The sequence below is a fragment of the Perognathus longimembris genome, chromosome 4, assembly GCF_023159225.1.
Source record: "Perognathus longimembris pacificus isolate PPM17 chromosome 4, ASM2315922v1, whole genome shotgun sequence".
NCBI lineage: Eukaryota > Metazoa > Chordata > Mammalia > Rodentia > Heteromyidae > Perognathus > Perognathus longimembris.
The window spans coordinates 6308674-6333753 of NC_063164.1; the positions used below are offsets into that span (position 1 = coordinate 6308674).

The 25080-nt window shown below is 46.5% G+C and overlaps 3 protein-coding genes across 3 annotated transcripts in view; 1 reads left to right on the forward strand and 2 right to left on the reverse strand.

The window, feature by feature from the left end:
• Nucleotides 1–25080, reverse strand: part of Armc9 (armadillo repeat containing 9) — an 87857-nt gene that overhangs the window by 59985 nt on the left and 2792 nt on the right. The window contains exons 3-9 of the mRNA XM_048344540.1: nucleotides 22332–22457; nucleotides 21089–21259; nucleotides 19533–19688; nucleotides 12043–12135; nucleotides 10685–10709; nucleotides 7631–7788; nucleotides 6191–6289 (exon numbers count right to left, since the gene is read on the reverse strand). Of these exons, the coding sequence (XP_048200497.1) occupies nucleotides 6191–6289; nucleotides 7631–7788; nucleotides 10685–10709; nucleotides 12043–12135; nucleotides 19533–19688; nucleotides 21089–21259; nucleotides 22332–22457 (828 nt within the window). The remainder of the gene's footprint in view (nucleotides 1–6190; nucleotides 6290–7630; nucleotides 7789–10684; nucleotides 10710–12042; nucleotides 12136–19532; nucleotides 19689–21088; nucleotides 21260–22331; nucleotides 22458–25080) is intronic.
• On the forward strand, nucleotides 2236–2590 carry LOC125350208 (alpha-ketoglutarate dehydrogenase component 4-like). Its single transcript, XM_048344542.1, has one exon. The coding sequence runs from the start codon at nucleotides 2270–2272 to the stop codon at nucleotides 2573–2575; it is 306 nt and encodes a 101-aa protein (XP_048200499.1). The 5' UTR covers nucleotides 2236–2269; the 3' UTR covers nucleotides 2576–2590.
• LOC125350207 (adenosine 5'-monophosphoramidase HINT1-like) lies at nucleotides 15480–15993 on the reverse strand. Its single transcript, XM_048344541.1, has one exon. The coding sequence runs from the start codon at nucleotides 15991–15993 to the stop codon at nucleotides 15628–15630; it is 366 nt and encodes a 121-aa protein (XP_048200498.1). The 3' UTR covers nucleotides 15480–15627.

Here is a 25080-nt window from a genome sequence, read left to right on the forward strand (position 1 = left end):
TCCTCTGGGCGCTGGCAATAAACAGGTAACAAAGCCATGAGAACGGGGGGGGGGGGGGGGAAGGGGGCAGGCAGTGTGCACGGCGGGAGTGGGGGGGGGGAGAAGGATGTGGCCAAAGAGCTCTGAGCCTCAGTTTCCTCATCTGCACAGAGACACTAATTGTTATGAAGATTAAACTAGTAAGGCTATCTACCACTAAGCCCAGCTACTTAGAAGGCAGAGCTCAGGAAAACTGTGTTTGGGGTTGGAGGCTAGTCTAGACCAAAAGCAAGACTGCATCTCAGTCAATCACCCAGTGTGGTGACTGATGCCTGTCACCTTAGCTACGCAATTGGCGTAAGCAAGAGGCCCACGGTCCAGGCTGCCCAGAACATAGCTGTAAGTTCTTACTGGAAAAAATACCTAAACAAAAAGGGCTGGGAAGTGGCTCAAAGGATGGAATGCCTGCCTAACAAGTGTGAGACTGAGTTCAAACCCCAGTCCCAGGGCTGGGAGTATGGCCTAGTGGCAAGAGTGCTTACCTCATATACATGAAGCCCTGGGTTCGATTCCTGAGCACCACATATGTAGGAAAGGCCAGAAGTGGCACTGTGGCTCAAGTGGCAGCGTGCTAGCCTTGAGCAAAAAGAAGCCAGGGACAGTGCTCAGGCCCTGAGTCCAAGGCCCAGGACTGGCAAAAAACAAAACAAACCCCAGTACCACCAACAAATGGGCCATGTGAAACCCAAGACAGCTGCTGGTGCTAACAGGATGACATGCCATTTGCTAAGGACACAAGTGTTAGGCTGCCCAGAGGGCTCAGTAGTGTAAGGTCCACCCGAGAGGGCTCCATGCAGATGCCCTCCACCTGCTGTGCCCAGTACCTGAGTTACCTAGGTTAACAGGCACACCTGGAGGCAGTTATCTCCTTCTCTGAGGTCACATCCAATCCACCTGGCCCGATCTCCCACCTTTTCCGATATAATCGGGCTCAACATGGTCCTCACTCTTTCTTTTTCTCTCTCTTTCTCTTCTTCCTTCTCCTCTGTCTCCCATGCCTCCATCTTGTGTGGGCTGACAGTTTGCTCTCCCCCCAATAAACTCCTCTGCCTGAACCATGTGGCGGTTTCCTTTCTGGCCAACCTTACAAGTGGCAGGTGAAAGAACGTTGTGACTGGGGTGCTCCATGCCCTGGGGTGAGCAGTCCTTTAGTGAGGGACCTGAAACGGCCGCCACTGTTTCAGGGAACAGATGTGTGTAGCCTAGGCCCAGCCCCTGGGAAAGTGACTCTCAATATATGGAGACGGGGGAGCCTCTCTGCCACGCGTGGAGCATGGGAAGCCTGTCCCGGGTAGTCACCCAGGGACAGGGTACACCAGACTCTCCACAAATGTGCAGTGCATGATTTAGGTTACGTGCTGCATAATAAATGGCAAAGGTCCAAGAAAGGCGTTATCCACGACTACCACAGACTCCAGCTCTGGCGTCACTAGGTAATAGAATCTCATTTGCAGTCTGTCGTTGGCCCAATTGAAATGTCATTGTGTGACAAGCTGCACTTCTGTAATCTTAGAAAATTGCTTGCTTTCTTTATCTCCTGTGCTACAGGAAAGCCTTGACTTCCCACTTGCTTGCTGATAACAGTCTGATTTCTCTAGATCCCAGTTTGAGAACCTGAGAAGTCAGAGACAGGGAAGGGTAAACCTGGGGTTAAGGCCAGGGCCATGTGGGGTCACCTGGGAGGATCTTCCCCTCAGAAATCCTGAATCCCGGCAGGACTAATCCTTCTGGCAGCCCCTGGCTGGCCACCAGCTCTGATAAGGCTGGCAGCCCTTGCTAACAGCTCCACCAGGGCACAGGAAACAAGGAAGGATAGGGAGTGCCTCCTTCCCTCTGCTAGTGTTTCTGGAGGAAAGGTGATGCATGGCACAGTGGTGGTGGCAGTGGTCCAGGCCTGGTGGGCTTGCTTCAGGAATTCTAGTTTAGAGTAGAGAACCTACTGGGCGTCAGTGGCTCACGCCTGTAATTCCAGCGACTCAGGAGGCTGAAACCTGAGCATCTCCCAGCCCGGGTAGAAAAGTCCCCATGAGACTCTTATCTCGAGTTAACCACTCAAAAATCTGAAGTGACACTGTGGCTCAAGTGGTAGAGGGCTAGCTTTGCGCACAAAGAGGGACAGCGCCCAGACCCTGAGTTCAAGCCCCACAACAGATTAAAAAAAAGAGTAGGCCCGAGTGCCGCAGCTCGGCTCGCTCGGGCCCAGAAGCAGCCCCGCCGGCCTGGGGTCAGGATGGGCAGCAAGATGGCGTCCGCCAGCAGGGTCGTCCAGGTAGTCAAGCCACATGCTCCATTAATAAGATTCCCTAACAGAAGAGACAATCCTAAACTTAGTGCATCGGAAGCTTTGAGGTCGGCAGGGCTCCCCCCTCACTCTTCCTTGATCTCCCAGCATGCTAAGGGAAGTAAATCACCAGACGCGATACACCAAGGTCCACCAGACATGGCAGCAATATTAAAAACATTACCTCAGAAATACAGAAGGAAACTCATATCTCAGAAAGAAATGGAATTTATCCAGCGTGGAGGGCCAGAATAATCATTGAGGCTGCTGCTTAACATCAAAGAATTATCTTTACAATAAAAAACTTCCAAAATGACAAATACAAATTGTATTTAAACAACCTTAATAAATATCCTGAGAGAATGAAATATAGAAAATATAGATGGATACTTCTATCTCCTAATTTATGTAACTTGGTCAGCTCCTCCACAAGCTTACCAACTTGTTTATGTATTTCATACTTATTAAAGTACACATTTAAAAATGTTTAAAAAAAAAGAGTAGAAAACCTGCTTTAGGCATGCTTGATTGGCAACATTACTGCCTTATACTTTAACCATGACAGCTCCTCCCCTTCTCAGCTTCTAGAAAAGTCCACTACCAATTATAAGAGAATACTTGCAGCTTTTACTGCCTAGTCCTGGGCACTGACTCAGTAGAAAGAAAATGGCTGTGGAAGCTGGGTGCTGGTGGCTCATGCCTGTAATCCTTGTTACTCAAAGAGGCTGAGGATCACAGTTAAAAGACCAGCCCAGGCAGGAAAGTCCGTGAGACTCTTATCTCCAATAAACTACTCAAAAAAAGCCAGAAGTGGAGCTGTGGCTCAAGTGGTAGAGTGCTGGCCTTGAGCAAAAGAAGCCAAGGACAGTGCCCAAACCTTGGGTTTAGACCCAAGTCTAGTACAAAAAAGCAAAGCAATGGCTTTGGCTGGCTGAAGTTTTTATTTCTAATGCTTAGACAATCTGCATCTCAATGCCAGCAAAAAGGCAAGGATGGCTGGACTAGTCTCATGACCATGATCCTAGTAATGCCTATGGAACAAAACCTTGGCTGCAATGCACCCCTGGCTCCTTGAAACTGTCCCTTAACCTCCAACACACAGAGAAAATATGGAAGACAAAGGACACCTGTGGGTGTAAGGTTAATGGGGCTCTACAACAAACTTGAAAACCATGAAGTAGAAGAGGAATTAATGAAGTCCAGAAAGGACAGAAGGGAGTAGCCACTGGGAAGTCATCGTTTCTGGTAAACACTGTCCCACACCTGTCTGGCAGCTGGCTGTCCAGGGCACACAGAGGTCAGTGCCACCAGCCCCTAGGGAATGGCGTAAGGAATATAGTTTTTAAAAAATTATATTCGAGGTGCTGGGAATATGGCCTAGTGGTAGAGTGCTTGCCTCGTATACATGAGGCCCTGGGTTCGATTCTTCAGCACCACATATACAGAAAAAGCCAGAAGTGGCGCTGTGGCTCAAGTGGTAGAGTGCTAGCCTCAAGCAAAATGAAGCCAGGGACAGTGCTCAGACCCTGAGTTAAACCCCAGGACTGGCAAAAAAAAAAAAAAAAATTATATTCGTCCAAAATGACAGTGTCAGGGAAGTCAAGAGAAGACTAGGGCAACACTCAAGATTAAAGGAGCCCTGATCTTTCTAGGTTGTATTGGCATGTTTTTACTCTGCTCCGAGAACAATTAAAATTGCCTTCTAAATATTGCCTTCTAAATTATTATCTAAGATCCTTTGGGAGACAAATTTATAAAAATATATGTTGTTTAAAGTTATTTTTAAATGCCAGCTAATTTCCTTGGAAAAGATAATAAATAAGGAATTTAGTGTAATTATCTGGCTTTAATTTAAACAGTGTTAATACAAATTAAAATGAAACACTAAGTAAATACTTTTGAGGTACAGTCTGTTCACCTTGCAGGTTCTGAAATATGCATACAAGGCAATGTCTAAAGTGGACTTTTTTTTTTTGGACCAGTCCTGGACCTTGGACTCAGGGTCTGAGCACTGTCCCTGGCTTCTTTTTGCTCAAGGCTAGCACTCTGCCACTTAAGCCACAGCGCCACTTCTGGCCGTTTTCTGTATATGTGGTGCTGGGGAATCGAACCCAGGGCCTCATGTATATGAGGCAGGCACTCTTGCCATTATGCCATATCTCCAGCCCCTCTAATGTGGACTTTTAACATTAAAAACCGACAGCATTTTGTAACTACACAATGTACAGAAATTTTTTTTTTTTTTGGCCAGTCCTGGGCCTTGGACTCAAGGCCTGAGCACTGTCCCTGGCTTCCTTTTGCTCAAGGCTAGCACTCTGCCACTTGAGCCACATCGCCACTTCCGGCCGTTTTCTGTATATGTGGTGCTGGGGAATCGAACCCAGGGCCTCATGTATATGAGGCAGGCTCTCTTGCCACTAGGCCATATCCCCAGCCCCCAGAAATTTTTTAATTGAAGTCAATCACTAAAAAAATTAGAAGGTGGGATATTCACACAATTAAGCTAAAGAAAGCACTAATTTTTCTGTAGTTTTAAAAAATATATATATATTTTAGTGAGACTGAAAAACTTTTAAGAATGTAAATGTATTTTGACATTACTATACATGTATGTGACTGCTTGGCACTTTGAAAGGATACTAGGATATTTTATATTGGTACACTATGCAGCCAGATGAAATGTACCTTTATGTCATTCTAAGAAAAAGTATTTTGCATTCATAAATTACCACAAATGCAAAAATTAAAGTTTAAATAGATTGATAAATAAATAAATAAATGAGCCCTGATTCTCAGTGTGGCACCAAACCCCAGGCCACTGAACCAGGAAGTACTAACCGGAGTTAGTGGTTCAAATGACAGAAAATGGATAGGAGATTAGATAAGACACAAAGTGACATTTACTAACACAGATAATTAATTACATGCTTTATGAGAGAATACTCCTTTGAGTTCAAGCTTGCTAGGCAAGCACTTTACTATCTGAGCCATGCTTCCAGGCCTGCTTTTGTGCTGGTTATTTGGGGAGATAGCAAACTTTTTTGCCCAAGCTAGGCTCAAATAGAAATCCTCCAGATCTCAGCCTTCTAAAGTGTCAGGATTGTAGACAAGAACCACTGACAGCTTGCAGAGAAAATGCTTATTAATCAGAAAAAAATACATGCCAGGGGCCAGTGGCTCATGCCTGAAATCCTAGCTACCCAGGAGGCTGAGATATGAGAAATGAAGTCTGAAGCCAGCCCAGGCAGGAAAGTCTCCAACAAACTACTCAAGAAAGCCAGAAGTGGTGCTGTGGCTCAAATAGTAGAGCACTGGCCTTAAGTAAAAGAAGCCCAGGGACAATGTCTAGGCCCAGAATCCAAACCCCAGGGTGAGCAAAAATAGACAAAGAAATACACGATAGCCATATGTATAAATGTAATTTTTGTACCCATTAAAAAGTATCTGTTTATGAGTCTGAGTAAAGGGAAGAAGGGAATACCAGTGTCTCATGCTATTTTAGTAACTTTTCTGAGTTTGCCAATATTTCAAGTTAAGGAAAAAAACCAAACTGACCAAACAAGTCAGAGTGGCTATCTTAGGCCACACCCTCACCAGAATAGGGCTTCCTTCTGTCTTTCTGCTTCCCAGGCCGTCCCTGGCAGCTCACACAGCCATACACCCCCACCGCCCCAAGAGGCCGTCCTCAGCGCCCCTCCTGACACAGCCTGCTCTCCCTTAATTTCCTAGACCTCCAGGCCCAGCTGAAGAACAGCCGCAAGTGTGATTTTTCTCTTGCAATTTCCCTTTCCTTAGTGCTATGCACATTAAACTTGGGGGGACAGACCCTGCCCCCCGCCCCCCCCACCCCCCGTTCAAGCAGAGCCTTACTGTCCCAGGCCTGGTGAAGTCCACGCTGTGTGCCAGGCTCTGCCGCATCTGGTTGCTGAAGAGGCGGACACAGACACTCTGCAGGTACTCAGGAGTGATCTGCAGGAAGAAGGAGGACATGCGGTGAGGCATGCGCACCTGCTCCTGAGCTAGCTCTGAGGCCCGCTGGCGCCTCTGCCCTGCTGCATGGGGGGGTCAGGTGGTGACTGAGCTGGACATCATTCGACTTTGGCCTCGAAGCTCAGGCAAGGAATTAATACACTGACCTGACAGGGAAAATCTGTAACCTACTAGAGGGGTGCTCACAGGCCATCATCGTACCTCAGACAACACTCTCCACTTGAGGACACCTGTGCTGTCAGGAGAGTAACACATTTTAAACCACTTCTGTAAGTGGAGGAATAAATAAAGTCCACGGATGGCCATCGCACGATGAACAGAGCCAAGCACCTCAGGCTTCAAATCTGAAGGTCTAAAGGGGTCCTGGCAAAACTTTTGCCACTTGCATTCCTGACCTGCTGAGATCCTGGCTGTCCACCTGCCTGGGTCACAGTGAGGGGGAATGAAACCACAAGTACGCCTATTACCTAAGGGGCAGCTGTAAATGTTGTCAAATAAATGAGAGCCGTCACATCAACACTGTCAGGCGCTTGATGAGTGTCTCCATCAAGGCCATCCATCGTGGCGTTCTCCTTTATGCCTCCTGTCCTCTCTCTAGCACAAAGTCTCCAGCCTCACCTCTCCAAGCGCTGAGTTTACACATGTGCACCCTCATGCCCAGCTTCAAAGTCTGGCCAGTGTTGCTAGCTGTGTAGAGAAAATGGGCACTCTGATACACATTAAGATGTTTAGGAAAATAATTTGGTAACATTTACCAAAATGTTGGGTGTCCAAACCTGACTTCTGGTGTACGTTCACAGGTATGTGACATACAGAAATGTTCACCACAACTTGTTTTCTCTTGGGGGGGCCAGTAATGGGGCTTAATACTCTCATTTGGGCCTTTTACTCTCATTTGGCGTTTTTTGCTCAAGGCTGTCACTCTACCACTTAAACCACACCTCCACTTCTGTCCTTTTGCTGGTCGAATGGAGATAAGAATCTCACAAGCTTTCCTGCCAGGGTTGGCTTCGAACTACAATCTTCAGATCTTAGTCTCCTGAGTAGCTGGGATTACAGGTGTGAGCCGCCCAGATATGAAATGTTTATTCCTGTTGCCAGATAATTTCCCAGCTGGCAGTGAAGCAGACAAGACACACATATGGTAGATGATGAGTTAGGACCGTGGATAAAGTGCTACAAGCAGCACAGTGAGGTCACGAGCTGTCAGTCAATATGGCGTTCTGTGCACACTGGCTTTGTGAAATGTGGGGCAGTGCCAGACATCCCCTGGCACTTCTTTCTTCCAACAGAAACATAAACAAGTGGGGTGCTCCTTACCATCTTGCCACTAACTGTGGCTTCTAGTGAGTCCACCAGCTCGGCTGTGACTCCGATGAGGTTGTGGTAGTCAGCCTGAATCTTATTGTACCGCTTCAGGTACGTCATGGACCGGCGCTCGGCTTCCACCAGATGCTGGTGCAGCTGCTGCAGCATTTCTGGGATGGTTACACGAGAGCCCTGGGTGAGAAGAGCAGCAGCAGCAGCAAACCCATGCAACAACAGCAGATCCCCAAAGCTCCATACAGACCACAAAGCAGTCTGTGGTAACAATGAACTTGGCACTCCAGGTTTGAATTCTTCCCTTCTGAGTATACGGCATGTACTTACAGAGTGCCCTGTAGTCACTGGACAACCTTTTCCCAGGCTTAGGTCAGCTGCATCATCACTGGCTTTCCTAACAAGGTTGCCTCCCTTGGTGGAGCCACAGACAATTCTGTTTAGATCTTCTATGGCTAAGACACGATATCGCTATTTCTTTCTACTTTCAGCTCACAGGAACCAGGTCTGTGTCTGCCTCTGATTTGGCACTGAAGTTGTCTGGGACAATCCCTGTCTTCAAGGCACTTCTTCATTTTAAAGAAAATGAAAGGTGTACTGGGCAAGGTAAGAATCCAGGGTGGGAGGAGGTTCCGTGGTCAATTTAGTTGATGCAGGAAACCACTCCAGCCAGGCCGGGGAGGGAGCAACTAGAAGGTTGCGGGTTCTCTGCACAGCAGCCCTGGACACTGTGGCTGAACCACTGGTCACAGAAGAGGGCAAATCCACACCTGTCTGCAGCATGGTTAGGATGATGGGCCCCAAAGATTCATATGCTAAAAGCTTGGTCTCAAGGGTGGAGCAAACGGAGCTGGCTCAAAACTGTCCATCTAGCCGTCTTTCTTCTGTTTCCTGGACCATGATATACAGTTTACTCTGCCATGTGCTTCCCAACATCACCACCAGAGGCCCTCACAGGGCCCAAAGCACTGAGACTGCAGATCTGGGACTGGAACCTCCGGAACAGGGAGCTCAATAAACATCTTTGCTTTCCACATTAACTGCCGGGGGTATTTCATTATGGTGATGGGAAGCTGACTAACGCATGAGGGCACCAAGAGTAAAAACAAATATCCAAGCCTTTTTGTCTGACATTACAAACCAACTCTCTTTAGTGACAAATCTAAACTACTACTCATCTATCAATCCCTGATAAGCAGAGCTAAATAACTTACTAATTCTTAAAAAAGAAAAAAAATCCAGTGGGTGCTGATGGTTTATGCCTGCAATCCTAGCCACTCAGGAGACTGAGATCAGAGAACTGTGCTTCCAAGACAGCCCAGCAGCCTAGGCAGGAAAGTCTGTGAGACTCTTACCTCTACTGAACTACCTCCAGAAAAACTGGAAGTGGGGCTATGACTCAAGTGGTAGAGCACTAGCCTTGAGCAAAAGCAGCTCAGGGACAGAGCCCTAGGACTGGTATACAGACACACAAAGTTTACTTTTCTAAAAAGAAGTGCAAAAAAACTACTACAGGCAATTCTGAAATCATTTCTGATGTTGTTCTTTAGAAAGGGCAAATAGGGCACTTCACAGACTAAAATTTTCACTGCTGGGAAGAACTGAGGACTATGCCATTAGTCCTTCTTGCTTTTGCAAGAAGAACGAGCAGGTGGTGCATTCCTGTAACCTCAGCTATCAGGAGGAAGCAGTGTGACGATCGAAGTTTGAAGCAAACCCAGAAAAACTTGGTGTGAGATCCTATCTGAAAAACAAACTATAAAGCCAAAGGACCATGGGTGTGGCTTGAGTGTTAGAGCACTTGCTCAGCAACCTAGAGACCCTGACTTCAGTTCTCAGTAACAAAAAAATGTAAATGAAATTATGAAGCACCCCATATATCCCTTCTAACAGAATAATCAAAGCGGTTTTCAAAATGCAGTATCAAGGACAGAGCAGAAGTAAAGTGCCCCAAATGAGGGTACAAGTAGGTGGTCATTAGTTTTTCTCCTTTTTCTCTTTACGAAACAGTGGGCAGTTCTGGCAAAAACCATTGGCCATGAAAAAAACATTTAATACAAACCTCCAAAGTGGAATTCCTACTTGAGTATACAATGGAGGTAGACCCTTCGCCGCCGGTGTCAGGACACTGAGCTGCAGGGTCATGGCATGCAGGGCCATTACTCAGAATCTCCTGCTCCACGCCTCCGCTATCTGCCAGGTGACACTGATGGTCCTGAAAAGTGGGCCTCCCGGATATGCAGATAACATGACTGCAAAACTAAATACCTGAGGCTTTTTTGTTGGTGGTGCTGTTATCTGGGTTTGAAATCACTTTCTGGGTAGGTATTCTTACCATGGAGCCATGTTTCCAGCTTATTTTTCATTGTTTGGTTGGTGGGTTGGTTTTGCTGGTACTAAAGTTTTGAACTTGGTGCTCAGTGGCCCTTTACCACTTAAGCCATACCTCCAGCCAGATTTTTGCTGGTTATTTTGCAAATGGCATCTCGTGGATTTTACTGCCCAGCCTGGCTTCAAATCATCTGGATCTCAGCCCCTTAAGTAGACAAGATTACAGGCCTGAGCCCCCATTACCAGGCTTCACTGGTTTTTGATATGGGGGGGAGGTCCCATCTCCTGCCTGTGTATACTGAGGTATACTAGACTTCCACCCACCTGGTTTGGGCTCCAGTCATTGCTGGGATGGCAAGCATGCACCGCCATGTCCAGCTTTCCTCTGTTAAGATGAAATCTCATGGATTTTTCTACCTGAGCTGGCCTAGAGCTGTGATCCGTCCAATCTCAGCCTTCCACATGGCTTAGGATAACAAGCATGTGCCACTGTGCCCAGCTATGCTATTAGCTTCTCTGCATGGATTGGTCTCAAACCAGGATCCTCCAGATCTCAGCTCCTCACCTACTTTAGGATTAAAGCCATGAACCACTGGCACCAAGTGATACACAGACTTACTAAAGACTTCCTTTGCCAAGTGCAAAAATTCTCTCTGTCCTTCCTCACAGTGGAAAGCCTGAATTGGCAAAGTTGTTCCTACAGAAGTTGCATAAGTGACTTACCTTTGTTATTTTGTCCATTCTCCTTCTGGGATGAGAAAGAAGTTCAGAAAAACAGGTGTTCAGGATACCAAGACATTGTGTGGCCAGAGCAAAGGCCCTGCAGCTTGATTAAAGGCAGGCCGCTCAGGACAGTTCCCACAGCTGCTGTGACAGCCAGGACAGGGATTTCCTCAGAAGCTGGTGACGTCCCTCCTTTTCCACCTCAGTCACTTGTGTGCATCGGTCTTCATTATCCCCATAGCCGTTTCCAAAGGCCTCCCCCTGCCTCCAAATACTCTGAATACGCCCATTTGAACTCCTACCTGCCAACACGGCAACTGCACTCAAGCGTCACTGGGGCTGAGCGAGGCCCATTGGTTAAGGCCGCAGCCTCTGGAGCCAGCTGCATGGCTTCAATCCTCAGCTCTCATGCGTCTGGATGCTTAGCCAAAAGCACATCTTAACTATTCTCTTAATTTTCTGGGGACAGCTTTATTGACATGCTGCATGATTCTCCTAATTAAACAATATGCGGCTCAATGGGGGAGGGGACGTGGGAAGGGGCAACTCAGATCAACATGCAATGGGCACATAAATGGATACATTAACCCTTGTACAACAATTTATAGATGTTTTAAAAATTATTTAAAAAATGGTATATTGGCTGGGTGAAGGGAGTTTAGGCTTTGTAATCCTAGCTACTCAGAGGCTGGGATCTGAGGATCACAGTTCAAAGCCAAGCCAAGCAGGAAAGTTTGTAAGACTCTTAACTCCAACTAAACACCAAAGAGCCAGAAATGGAGCTGTGGTTCAAGTGGTAGGGTGCTAGTCAGAAGCTAAAAAGCTCAGAGATAGTGTCCAGAACTTGAGCTCAAGTCCCAGGACTGGCATTTTTTTTTTTAATGTATATAGTTCAGTGATTTTTCGCTATATTCAGAACTATACAGCTATTACTAAGAGCAAATTTTATCTTTATATCTTTTTTTCTATTTGAGGGAAAAGGAAGTTGATCCTCAGCACTAAAAAAGAAAAAAAGGGGGGTGGAGGGGGAATCTCTACCTGAATGACAAGTTAAATCCACAAGTTAAATCCACATACCATGGCTCTCAGTCTCCAAACTGATTGACTGATCCTCTGCAAGGGAAAAATTCTCCCATGTTCTTTTCTAAGAAGACAGCTCCAGGCCTGTGACATGAAAGTAAGACCCTGGCCACATCTCTGAGAGCCCACAGCCCAGACACTGCCCCTCTCAGCCTTAGCATGACCACCACTGGGTCATCTTTCCCGCTGTAAGCACAAGAGCAGTGACCCGGCCTGGAGCCGCCCTGACCAGTGAACTGCCCAATACCAGGTGGGCTCTGAGTGCCTCAAAAGGATACATAGATGGTTAGAAGCCTGGGTGTGTTACTGGCTTTAAAAATTAAAGCTAGAAACTTTTCCAGTTTCATCTTTAACTCTGGAGTCCAGGAATCCTGAAAAAAAAAATGAATGAATGAATGAATGAAAACACTCCCTAAACATCACCCTCATCCAGGTCCAGCTGGTAGGGAAACAGACCTGCCACTCGCTGAGAACAAAGCAAGATGGCGGGCTAGGCTGCAATACACGGAGACGGGTTTCAGGACAGAGGATCAATTCACGTACTGAATGAACCCATTTCTAGATCCAAGTGCCCACTGCGTGGAGAAAGAAACTGGTACATGATTTGACTATTTCATGGATTTAAACAAGCATGGCAAGTCACTCTATTAGGCTGAATACCAAAATAACTCAGTATGGTTTAAGCATGCACAACACTGGCAGACATAACATAGTTATTGCTAAGTTACCAACAGACCCCAAAGAAAGGGAGTTGTGTCCACAGACTTTATCTACACAGGAAGAAAGGACAGGTGCTGCTACCTGTCACAAGTACCTCGTGGATTATGATAGCTTTATGATAGTTTTAGTTTGGTTTGTCCCTTGAAAATAAATTATCATAAATAATGTTCATAACGAAGGAAAAAAAACACGACAGAAATAACTAAAGAAGCGAGGGAAGTGATGATTTTTTTCTTTTCACTATGAACCCAGGCTGACTTTGAACTCAAGGTCCTTCTGCCTTAGCCTCCTGAGAGTGGGATTACAGTTGGGAGCACCCATGCCTGGCCTAGTGCAATCTTTCTCAAGACAACTTCCTGTCTACTTGCCATATAACCACCTTCCATCTGAACTATGGACTTCTACAAAAGCAGATAACCTACTAAAAGTTGCAGTTCCCTTCCAGCCCGTCCTCCCGCACTCCCTCCTCTCTCAGCTGCGGATCCCTGTGCACGCCTCCCACTCCCCCCTCGCCGTGTCCTTCACATTACCTGGCGTTTGGAAATGGTGCTGCCAGATGAGCAGATTAAAAGACTTTTTAACTCCCAAGCACAGGATGTGAGGTGATTGGAGATGTGACCGCCGTACAGAGGAGGTCACACCTGAGGGGGGTGAGCCTGAGGCCAACGCCACTGTGTCCTTAAACAAGAAATTCAGACACAGACAAGATGGCCTGGGAAAAGAGGCAGAGTGATTCACCACATGCAAGGACCACGTGGCGCCATTAGAAACTGGAAGGAAGGACACAGCTCTGGCACATTCCTAGGGCGTGCGGCCCACCCACATCTTGGTCTCAAGCACCTGACTCCTGAAACAAGACATACCAAATACCCCTTGTTGCAGCTGGCAGAGCTGTGGTTCTGTTGGGGCAGCAGCACAGTGTGCCAGAGCCCAGGGCTCTCTACTCTACCATCTAGAAAACAACTTCAGGAGAGCTCTGCTTAAACTGGCCATGGAAAGCAAGACATCTTTAAAACAGCAAAAATGCTGGCATCAGTGGTTCACGTCTGTAACCCTAACCTATCAAGGAGGCTGATGTCTAGAGAACCACAGTTCGAGGCCAGCCTAGGCAGAAAAGTCTGTGAGCCTCTGTCTCCAAAATAACTAGCAAAAAGTCAGGTTGGGGCTGGGGATATGGCCTAGTGGCAAGAGTGCTTGCCTCGTATACATGAGGCCCTGGGTTCAATTCCCCAGCACCACATATACAGAAAATGGCCAGAAGCGGCGCTGTGGCTCAAGTGGCAGAGTGCTAGCCTTGAGCGGGAAGAAGCCAGGGACAGTGCTCAGGCCCTGAACCCAAGCCCCAGGACTGGCCAAAAAAAAAAGTCAGGTTGGAGACATGGATCAAGTATTAGAGACCACCTGAGCAAACAATCCAAGCAAGTGTGGCTTTCCCTACACCCTCAAAGTAAAAATAATGCATGTAGGACCTAAGGATCTCCAATTAGAGTGCTCTAATATTGGTTATCATTTTGTTTAATCAATAAATGCATCTTGGTGGGCTGGGGATATGGCCTAGTGGCGAGAGAGCTTGCCTCGTATACATGAGGCCCTGGGTTCGATTCCCCAGCACCACATATACAGAAAACGGCCAGAAGGGGCGCTGTGGCTCAAGTGGCAGAGTGCTAGCCTTGAGCAAAAAGAAGCCAGGGACAGTGCTCAGGCCCTGAGTCCAAGGCCCAGGACTGGCCAAAAAATAGATAAATAAATAAATAAAATAAATGCATCTTGGGCTGGGAATATGGCCTGGTGGTAAAGTGCTCGCCTCGTATACATAAAGCCCTGGGTTCGATTCCTCAGCACCACATATATAGAAAAAGCCAGAAGTGGCGCTGTGGCTCAAGAGGCAGAGTGCTGGCCTTGAGCAAAAAGAAGCCAGGGACAGTGCTTAGGCCCTGAGTCTACGCCCCAGGACTGGCAAAACAAAAACAAAAACAAAACAAAACAAACAAAAGAAATGTACTACCTTATGTATGTAACTGTAACCCCCCTGTACAAAACCTTGACAATAAAAAATAAATAAATACATCTTTTCAAATTAATTGCTTCTATGAAGAGACTCAGCTAATGACAGGGACAGAACTGAAATACAACCTCTCTGGGCATGAATCCCCCATTTTTCCCTTAAGTGTTCTGATTTCTTCTGTGCTTTTGGCTTTGAGAACATGTCCCATGTCTGATGTGTAATGGTCCCAGAGAGGAAGTGGAAGAGCTAGAAGTCCAGGGCTGGCTCTGCTGAATGGTCAGGAAAGAACTGCTCTCTTTCTCTTTCTTCCCTGTGGAACACTGATTCTAAAGCAGATGAGTGGCTGCTCCTTTCCATCATTCAAACTTGCATTTGAAACCCAATGCATGAACAATGATGGTGGATTTCTGTGGCACTGGGCAGGCCCAGGGCTCACCTCCCTTGCCTTCCCTGGGGCCTCCTCTCTTCTGCAGAGCAGAGCATGCCACAATCCCTTCAGTGTCTTCAGCTCTTCGCTAGTTAAGCTTTTCTCAGTTCTTGCCACATCAGTTCTGTTCAAAAGTTTTCCAAAAAATAATCAATTGTAAAACTAGTTGCTGGTGATTCAGGCCTGTAATCCTAGCAACTCAGAAGGCTGAGATCTGAGGATCATGGTTCAAAGCCAGCCCAGACATGAAAGTTCCTGATACGCATCTCCAAATGACCACTAGAAACAAACAAACAAACAAACACAAAAGTAGAACTCAAAGTGGTAGAACAATAGCCTTAAGCAATAAAGCTCAGGGACAGCACCTAAGCCCTAAATTCAAGTCTCATGACCAAATAAATAAAATAACTTTGCAGGATACGTAAGTATTTCTGCAGAAAAGAACTCATTACAGTCTATAATTTCCTTTTCTGATTACATTATAGAACAGTCTGAAAAAGCAATAAGACAACTAAAAGACCTGGGTAAAATGCAAGTTATTCTTCTTCTTTTTTTTTTTTAACAACCATGCAACAAAGTCTTTCATTAGGCATGGGTTTTTAAATGTCTTCAGTGGTTCCATATATAGGGAAAAAAATACCTGGCATTTAACATGTTGGAACTTGCAAGCCTAATGTTCATCTAGGGAAGGAAAATTACCCTGGAGCCTGCCTACCCAGGCCAGTGCATCTGCCGACCCCCAAGAACGTGGAGATGAACGTGGTAGACGGACTGCCCGCCATCTGCACCTTCATTCACCACCATCCGGTAGCCCTTCTTTAGGCCCAGATCGGCAGCACATTTCTTGCCAACAATCATCAAATGTCCAAGAAGACTTTCATCATCGTCTTCAGCTACAGAAATCTGGGATATATGTTTCTTGGGGATCACCAGAAAATGGGTTGGTGCTTGAGGGGAAATGTCATGGAAAGCAAGACACCGGTCATCCTCGAAAATGATTTTGGCGGGGATGATCTTCCCGAAGATCGTGTCGCCACCAGGCCGGGCGACCTGAGCCTTGGCGATCTCATTGGCCATCTCGGCCTCCCTCCTTCCCTCCTTCCCTCTGCACGCCGGCCAGAGGGGAAGCTGAGAGCCCGGAGGATTCCCGGGCGGCCGCGGCGGGAGCGGGAGCACCAAGTTATTCTTCTTAATAAACTTACTCAAGGGCTGGGAATGTGGCTTAGTGGTAGAGTGCTTGCCTAGCATCCATGAAGCCCTGCGTTTGAGTCCTCAGGCCACAGAAACAGAAAAGGCTGGAAATGGCACTGTGGCTCAAGTAGTAGAATGCTAGCAAAAAGAAGCTCAAGGACAAATGCCAGGCCATGAATTGAAGCCTCAGGACTGGCAAAATAAATACATAAACAAATAAGAAAATAAAAAATAAACTCATTCAAGTAGCCTGAGAGGAAATGCAGAGACCAACTATGAAGTAAAAGCAGTAACCCTAACAGTTCAGGAGCACGAAAGACAGCTAGTGCCTTAAAGGTCACTATAGGATCTAGTGGGACAGGCATGGGGGCAGACACCTGTAATCCTAGCACTGGAAGGATAAGGCAAAGGAATTTCGAATTCAAGGCCAGCCTGGTCCACATAACAAGTTCCAGTTCAGCCTAGGATACACAGTAAGACCCTGTCTCTCTCAAATAAACAAGATAACTATAGACTGTTTTGGGGTTTTATGCCAGTACTAGGTCTTGAACTCAGGGCCTGGGCTTCGTCTCTTACCTTTCTTCACTCAAGGCTGCAGCTATACCACTTGAGCCACAGCTCCACTTTCAGCTTTTTGGTTATTACCTGGAAATACTAGCTTAACAGACTTTCCCACTCGGCTGGCTTCTGTGATTCTCAGATCTCAGCCTCCTGAGTAGTTAGGATTACAGGCATGAGCCACCAGTGCCTGGTGCTAACTTTAGAATCTTTTTTAAAAGCTCGAACTTCTGGGGCTGGGGATATAGCCTAGTGGCAAGAGTGCCTGCCTCAGATACACGAGGCCCTAGGTTCGATTCTCCAGCACCACATATACAGAAAACGGCCAGAAGCGGCGCTGTGGCTCAAGTGGCAGAGTGCTAGCCTTGAGCGGGAAGAAGCCAGGGATGGTGCTTGGGCCCTGAGTCCAAGGCCCAGGACTGGCCAAAAAAAAAAAAAAGCTCGAACTTCAGTTTTGGGGGCTGTGAAGAACAGACATGATGGAAGAGAGTGAGATCTATCCACATTACACAAGCTAACAGGAGATCCCAGAACAAACCTGGGACTCCAAAGGGCTGCACCAACAGCTCAAGGTTAAGGACAAATAATCCAATGTACATAAAGGAACAGTAGGAATATGCACCTGGGCTGGGAATATGGCCTAGTGGCAAGAGTGCTTGCCTCCTATACATGAAGTCCTAGGTTCGATTGCCCAGCACCACATAGATAGAAAATGGCCAGAGGTGGCACTGTGGCTCAAGTGGCAGAGTGCTAGCCTTGAGCAAAACAGAAGCTAGGGACAGTGCGCAGGCCCTGAGTCTAAGGCCCAGGACTGGCAAAAAAGAAAAAGAAAATGCACCTGTCAGGGCTGAGAATGTGGCCTAGTGGTAGTGCTTGCCTCATACACATGAAGCCCTGGGTGTTCTATTCTTTAGCACCACATATATGGAAAAAGCAGGAAGTGGCGCTGTGGCTCAAGAGGTAGAGTGCTAGCCTCGAGCCAAGAGAAGACAGGGACAGTACTCAGGCCTTGAGTTCAAGCTCCACCACTGGCAAAAAAAATAATAATAAAAGAAAAGAAAATGCACCTGTCCTGACCTCCACACTAGGTGAGAGGAGGAAAGACTTGAGGGTCATCATCCCAAGATGAAACGGCAGCCAAGAGTTGCATAGTCCTGGGTTGGGATGTGTTGGGGTTCAGCTTTGGCCTTGAGGGGGAAGGGCATTGGAAAGCGCGCCTGAGACGCCGCCCTTCCCCCAGCCCTGGGGGAATGTGGAAGCAGGCCACAATTCTCTGGGTCCGGAACCAGAAGAACCTGCTTTGCGAACAGCCCCCAAACTTTCTCGCCAGCCCATGTGCCCCCCAGTCTCGTGGGTTTTCGTCCCTGGCGTGGCGCTATCCAAGTGATTTTAGCTCATGAGGGGGTCCTATGACAAGCTCCCAGCCTATCGTCAGCTCTCTGGTCGATGACCCCTTCTCTCGTCACCTCCTACCATATCAGCCTTAGCCCCTCCCTCATTAAATCAGATTTGCTCTTGAAGCGTCTCCGAGATCCACGTACGCCTGGCTTTCTTCACGGGTAAGGAGGGGGGTAAAGCGATCTCGTACGGCCCCGTGCACCTGAGGTATTTCCTGAGCCCCCCACTCCACCCTGGCCTTACCTGCGGGTCGGGTGACCAGGGGAGAGGGTGAGAAAGGGAGCTGTTAAAGCATAGCAGAGCCTGAAGCCCCGCGCCAGGGGAGGCGAGCCGAGCCCGGCAGGGATGGACAGCTCAAGACCCTGAGAGCAAAATACAATACAATTTTTAAAAAATCAGCTGGGTACCAGTGGCTCACACCTGTGATTCTAGCTACTCAAAAGGCTGAGATCTGAGGATCACAGTTCAAAGCGAAGCCAGACTCTTATTTCCAATTACCTAGTAAAAACACCTGGAAATGGAGCTGTAGTTCAGTGTTAAGAGTGCTAGCCTTGAGCAAAAATGCTCAGGGACAGTGCTCAAGCCCTGGGTTCAAACCCCAGGACCAGTACATAATGCTCTAGGTGATTGGGTGATACAAATGCAGACCATCTCCGAAGAACAAAACTACATCCAGACCAAGAAAATCCCTTCTAGATCCAAGTAAACTGAACTCACAGAGGCTGGAGGTGTGGGTGAGTACCGGCCTAACAAGCACAAAGCTTTGAGCTCAAATCCCAGCACTGCCAAGTAAAAACAGAAATCATCCCTAGACAAACTAAATTATACAAAAATCTAGACATAAAGTGTGTCCTCTCTTACACTATGATCAAAATTATGTCGGTGCATGGTTCTGTTCATACACTTTCATAGACATATTGTATTCCATTGTGTGTCTACTGAGAAAACTTATTTATGCATGTTCCTACTGATTTATAACTGGATTGCATCTTGCTTTTGCTACATGAGTAATTCCTTATCTCTTGCAGGTTTATCTATGTGTTCAAGAAAACAAATGAGGGGCTGGGAATGTGGCTTAGTGGTAGAGTGTTTGCCTAGCATGCACGAAGCCCTAGTTCGATTCTTCAGTACCTCATAAACAGAAAAGGCCAGAATTAGCACTGTGGCTCAAATGGTAAAGTGCTAGCCTTGAGCAAAAGAAGCTCATGGACAGTTGCCCAGGCCTTGAGTTCAAGCCCCAGGACTGGCAAAAAAAACACCCACAAGCCATAGCTAGCAAAGGGTAGCCAAAAAGTAACACAAACACTACCCAATAAGAGAATGACCAAGTAAACTATGTCTACAATTAAATAAAAAAATGAGGGCAAATTTTAGTTTTGTAAGGCATTTTTCAGAAACTACCAGTGCATACAAGGTAAAGGCACAATGCTGTCCAGACACTAACACTAGAGTCAAAGATCACCACCTACCTGGAAGAGTTCTTTAAATGAGGGGTGCACCATCGGATTGAGCACAAAGGGGAGGGCGTAGTACTGAAGAAACTCAGTGGTCTGGCTCAGCGCAGCCCCTTTCGTCTCCAGGTAGGTTTTGAAGTAAGAAATCCTCTCATCCAGCTCCTGCTTGTCCTAGAGAAAGGCAGGCGTTTGGTTGGGGCTCAGTTTCAATGCTCGGTCACCCACCCCATGAGGCTCTGTAGGTCCCAGCCACGCTGCTGTCAGTGGCAGCATGTGGCCTGGCAGGAGCACTGTGCCCAGGGCATCTACCATCGGTCAGACTTACTCCCTAAGGAGCCACTGCTGCACTGGGAGCCAGCGCCGGTCAGCTCCCGCCTCCCGCTCCTCTCTCCTGGGCCCAGTGAGGCACTGGGCTCCCTGCTCTCCTCCCTGACCACCAGGCCTGCGAGGGCAGCCCCCACAGCCTCCCTCACACCAGCACGCCTCTCCCCCTGGGCCAGGAGGCCTCTTCTGAGCACCGCCCCAAAGAACAGTGAACTTCATTTAACCTTACCTGACTTTCATCTTACCTCAAAACAGAAACAAAACAGCTATGGGGGGCTCACACTTGTAATCCTACCTACTCAGGAAGCTCAGCTCTAAGGCCAGCCTGGGCTGGAAAGACTGTGAGACTCTCATCTCCAATGAAGTACAAACACACACAAAAAAAGCCAGAAATAGAGTTGTGGCTCAAGTGGCTCAAGAGCACTAGCCTTGAGCAAAAAAAGCTCAGGGAGGGGGGGAGGCAGGGGAAACATGAGGGAGGAGGTAACAAGTTGAACAAGAAATGTACTCACTGCCTTACATAGGAACCTGTAACCCTTCTCCACTTTGACAATAACAGGGAAAAAAATGTAAAGAAAAAAAAAAAAAAGCTCAGGGATAGAGAGCCCAGGCCCTGAGTTCAAGCACCAGGACTAGCACAAAGAAAAAAACAAAAAGAAAAAAGAAAATCTCTCCTGTCTTTTCCCCACATTAGTCAGATTTGGAGGCAGTCACAGCTTAGGCGGCTCCCCGCGGGGGTCCCTGGCATTTCTAGCAGTTCACACAGGAGCACGTGATCAGTGCGCCACCAGGGGAAAGGCGGAAGAAGACTGTGCAATCATGGGCTCTCCCAAATACCATACGATTTCCCTTTATTTCCCTTTCATTCATGGGTAGTAAGTGGTCTACAGTGCAACCCAAAATGTGTTCTCTCAGTCCTATACGTTCCAACATACCCATGTGTGTATATATATGTGTGTGTTTACATATACATATGTGTGTATACATATACATGTACACATGTATAGGTAATGTATATACAAAGTTTCCAAATACATTTTTTTATGTAGAAAATGTACTTAAAATTAATGTAGCTTCAACTTCAGAAATAATTAAATCTCCCCATAAATAAGAAAACTAAGACCCAGGAATAAATGCAAAAGCATTCCTCCGGTCACAGCATACCTGCATCCTGAAAGCAGTAAGCTAACACATCACAGAATCAGAGTTCTTGGAAGAGGACCTGGCCATGCCCCAAATCCACCTACCGGCCTCCCGGAGGAGTGCTTGAAGAGAAAGATGGCGAAGTGGATGTGAGTGTAGAACTCCAGCTTCTGCGCAAGAGAGTCACTCTCTCGGATGGTGCTGGGGACATGCTCCTCCCACAAATCAAAGAATACCTTCTGGTCCCCATTGTCAAAGGCAGCCAGGAGATCCTTCTGTCAAGAAGATATCGGACTGAGCCGCAGTTGTCGAGGGTGCTCCTTCTAAAACCAACACCCACAATTCCCACCACCCACCACCACCAGACGCACGCACTCCTTTCCAGAGGCAGGGGAGAATCGTGGAGGCTCGAGTGCCTCAGCTCCTTAGGCTGAGATCGCTGGGATTACTGTGACTACTGCCCATTTTCCAGATTTTGCCATACCAAATCCAGACCCACTAGGAGCAGACGACACACTCAGATCTCTGAAATGGCTAGAATCATCCAGAAGACAGAAAGTGGAGGCCAGAGAAGTCAGACACAGACACGTGCATGCACTGAAAACAACTTGGGAGACTGACCTCGACTCATGGGAACAGAGGCCTTCACAACAGTGCCCACACCTGGTCATGGGGCAGTCAGGGACTAAAAGAAGATGGGTAAGAAGCAGCCTGAACTCCAGCTCAGCCTTCAGGCTTGGATTCCAAACCAAGTGTCTACTTCCAGGAGTAGACATATAGAAATGAGTGTGCTAATGTAATAGACTCTCTCAAAGGAGACGTTTGCCTCCTTGGGAAATGGCATGCCCTGAACCCATCACCTGCTCAGAATCTTGCCAATGGGCCTCTAGCATCCAAAGAAGGCTGAACTGAAGACTTAGGTCCCTTCCTCTGTCAGGGATGATGTCTCATATGCTCCCAGCCCCTCTCACCTGCCAAATGAATGCAAGTGCCCTGAGGGACGTGGTCTGACTTTTGGTTTTACCTGTCTATTGCTCTAGCCCCACTGCCTAGAATCAATAATCCCAGATCTCTTAGGATGAGGATCATAGCTGTCTCAGTTCTTAAACACTGCATGTTTTCCTCTTTTTCTTCTCCTCCAAAAGTATAACAGCTCTTATGTGGTCACCATTTCTCCAAGGTAGGGTGCAGAGATTTAAAGATCACACCTTTCAAATCACCCATAAACACTGGCACAGTCTAAAGGAACTCTGAGCAGGTCCTTGGAAATGATCCCAGTGTTCTACAATGGCAACATGTGCTACTGGGAACACTTGGATTACCCACAGAAAGAAAAATAGCAAAAACCTGAATTGACAGGGCCTTGGAGTCCTTTAAAGATCCACCTGTTGTTTTGCATAGTGGCTTTCCTTTCATTTTGCATTCCTTTGAAAAGGTCTTCAGAGTATCCTCAAATTCAGCAAAATCTAAATACTATAAAAGACAGCATAATTAAACCGCAGTAAAAATCCAAACAAAAATAAAACAATCCAGTAAATGGGCAAAGGTGCTAAACAATCATTTCTCCAATAAAGACTTATGAAAGATTTACATGGACACTTAAAGGTATTCATTACCACTAACCATTAAGTCCTTAGGGAAATTCAAATCAAACTACTATAATTAAAAAGACAAATGAGGGGCTGGGAATACGGCACAGCGGTAGAGTGCTTGCCTAGCATGCATGAATCCCTGGTTCGATTCCTCAGCACCACATGAACAGAAAAAGCTGAAAGTGGCACTGTGGCTCAAGTGGTAGAGTGCCAGACTTGAGCAAAAAGAAGCCAGGGACAGCGCTCAGGCCTTGAGTTAAAGCTCCAGGACTGGCAACAACAACAACAACAAACCAAGACAAAATGAATCTAAATGTAGGTGGTTCACACCTACAATCCCAGCTACTAAGGAGGACGACACTTGGAAGTAGCTGTTCAAAGCCAGCTTGAGTAGAAAAATCCATGAGACTACAGATATAATTAACGGGTAAAAATACCAGACTGGAGGCGTGTCTCAATGACAGAGTATCAGTCATGAACAAGAAATCCAAGTAAGAACATAAGGCCCTGATACCAGTTTTTTAAAAAAGCCTGGAGGAAATAGTTTGGAATCCAGTTTAAATTTTATTTATTAACAGGTATTTTAAATGCCAAGAGAGACAGTATCATAGAAAATGCTTATTTTCATAAAGTAGTTATTTCAGAAAGAAAAATGTGAGTGGTAACATTATCATTATTAATAGTAAAATGACGCGTACAGCAGTCTGAAGGCCTGAGGCTTACCTTTTAGTGTCTCTTGAACAGAGGATCACAAGTTGGCCTGTTGCTAAAGCCATTCAAATATGAAAAATGTCCCCTTGAGCCTGAAGAAGCCCCTGCTGTGACAGTGCTAGAAATGTATTTGCCATCTTGCCAACAGATGCTAAAGCTGCACTTCCAAGCCAGGAGCCTCCTTCCTCCTGCTCCCTTGGGGCCAACCAGCTAGCCAGCACTGACATGCACAGGCCGAGGGTCCTACTCCTCAAAAGCTTTGGGTGAAGCAGGTAAAAAAATACAGCAGAGGGGCCCACCAGCTACACTGGACATTGATGAAAGTGAATTAAGAAACCCAAGGGTTGGGCTGGGGATATAGCCTAGTGGCAAGAGTGCCTGCCTCGGATACACGAGGCCCTAGGTTCGATTCCCCAGCACCACATATACAGAAAACGGCCAGAAGCGGCGCTGTGGCTCAAGTGGCAGAGTGCTAGCCTTGAGCGGGAAGAAGCCAGGGACAGTGCTCAGGCCCTGAGTCCAAGGCCCAGGACTGGCCAAAAAAAAAAAAAAGAAACCCAAGGGCGGTGATGGGAGGGAGGGAATGAGAGAGAAAGAGGGAACAGATGATACTAAGCAAAAGGAAAGAAATGTACTTATCACGTGATCTGGAAGAAATCGTTTTATTGTTAAAGTTCATAGAATTCATAAGCTTTGTAGATTAGAATGATTTTCATCATTGTGAAGGTTACAATGTGTACTGTGAAATATATGTACTTAATCTCAATAAACAATAAAAAATCATTCAACTTCTCAAAAAAAAATAGCTTTGGATTCAGGAAACTTAGATGTCTATTAACAAGCAATGAGTGAAAGTACAGCCTCGCGTGAACTATCTACAGTACCCAGGCCAGTGGAAGATATTCATGCTACAGTCTTGTTAATGTGCAAAAGGTGTTATTATGGTATAGCCTCAAAGAAACTATAAATGTGAGAGTACTTCAACCATTCAGAAATGAGGGCTGGAAAGATAAAATGTTAAGCCATTAACCATACTCTCTGTAGGAGGAAAATGGGAAAAATCTTTTGATACAGCTCTGTTTTGCTTGACTCTACCATGAATATGGGTTGCCTTTATAATTTTCTTTCTGTAGAGTTGGGGGTGGCACCAGGACCTCTCATATGATAGACCAGTACTCTCCTACTGAACCACATGCCAACCCTATAATTTTCTTTTTTAAAAAAATTTTAATTGCCAGGCAACAGTGGCTCACACCTGTAATCCTAGCTACTTTGAAAGCTTAGATCTGAGGATCACAGTTCAAAGCAGGTCCAGGAAGGAAATTCCATGAGAATCTTATCTCCAACTAACCACCAACAGCTGGAAGCAGAGCTGTGGCTCAAGTAGTAGAGCACCCATCTCCAACAAAAAAGCTAAGGGACAGTACCTATGCCCTAGGTTCAAACCCCAATACAAGCATAACAAAAAATAAAGAGAAAAATAAGTGGCTGTAAGATTTCAGTTTAGTTATATAAAGTATGAAGCATGGAATATTATAGTGGAAAACATATTAACAGAACCGATAAAATGATAGAAGATGCAATGATAGAATGATAGAAATGACAGAAATGATAAAATGATAGAAGACAGAAGAGAATTCATTTCATTCATTTATGGATCTTTTTTTTTTTTTTTTTTGGCCAGTCCTGGGCCTTGGACTCAGGGCCTGAGCACTGTCCCTGGCTTCTTCCCGCTCAAGGCTAGCACTCTGCCACTTGAGCCACAGCGCCGCTTCTGGCCGTTTTCTGTATAT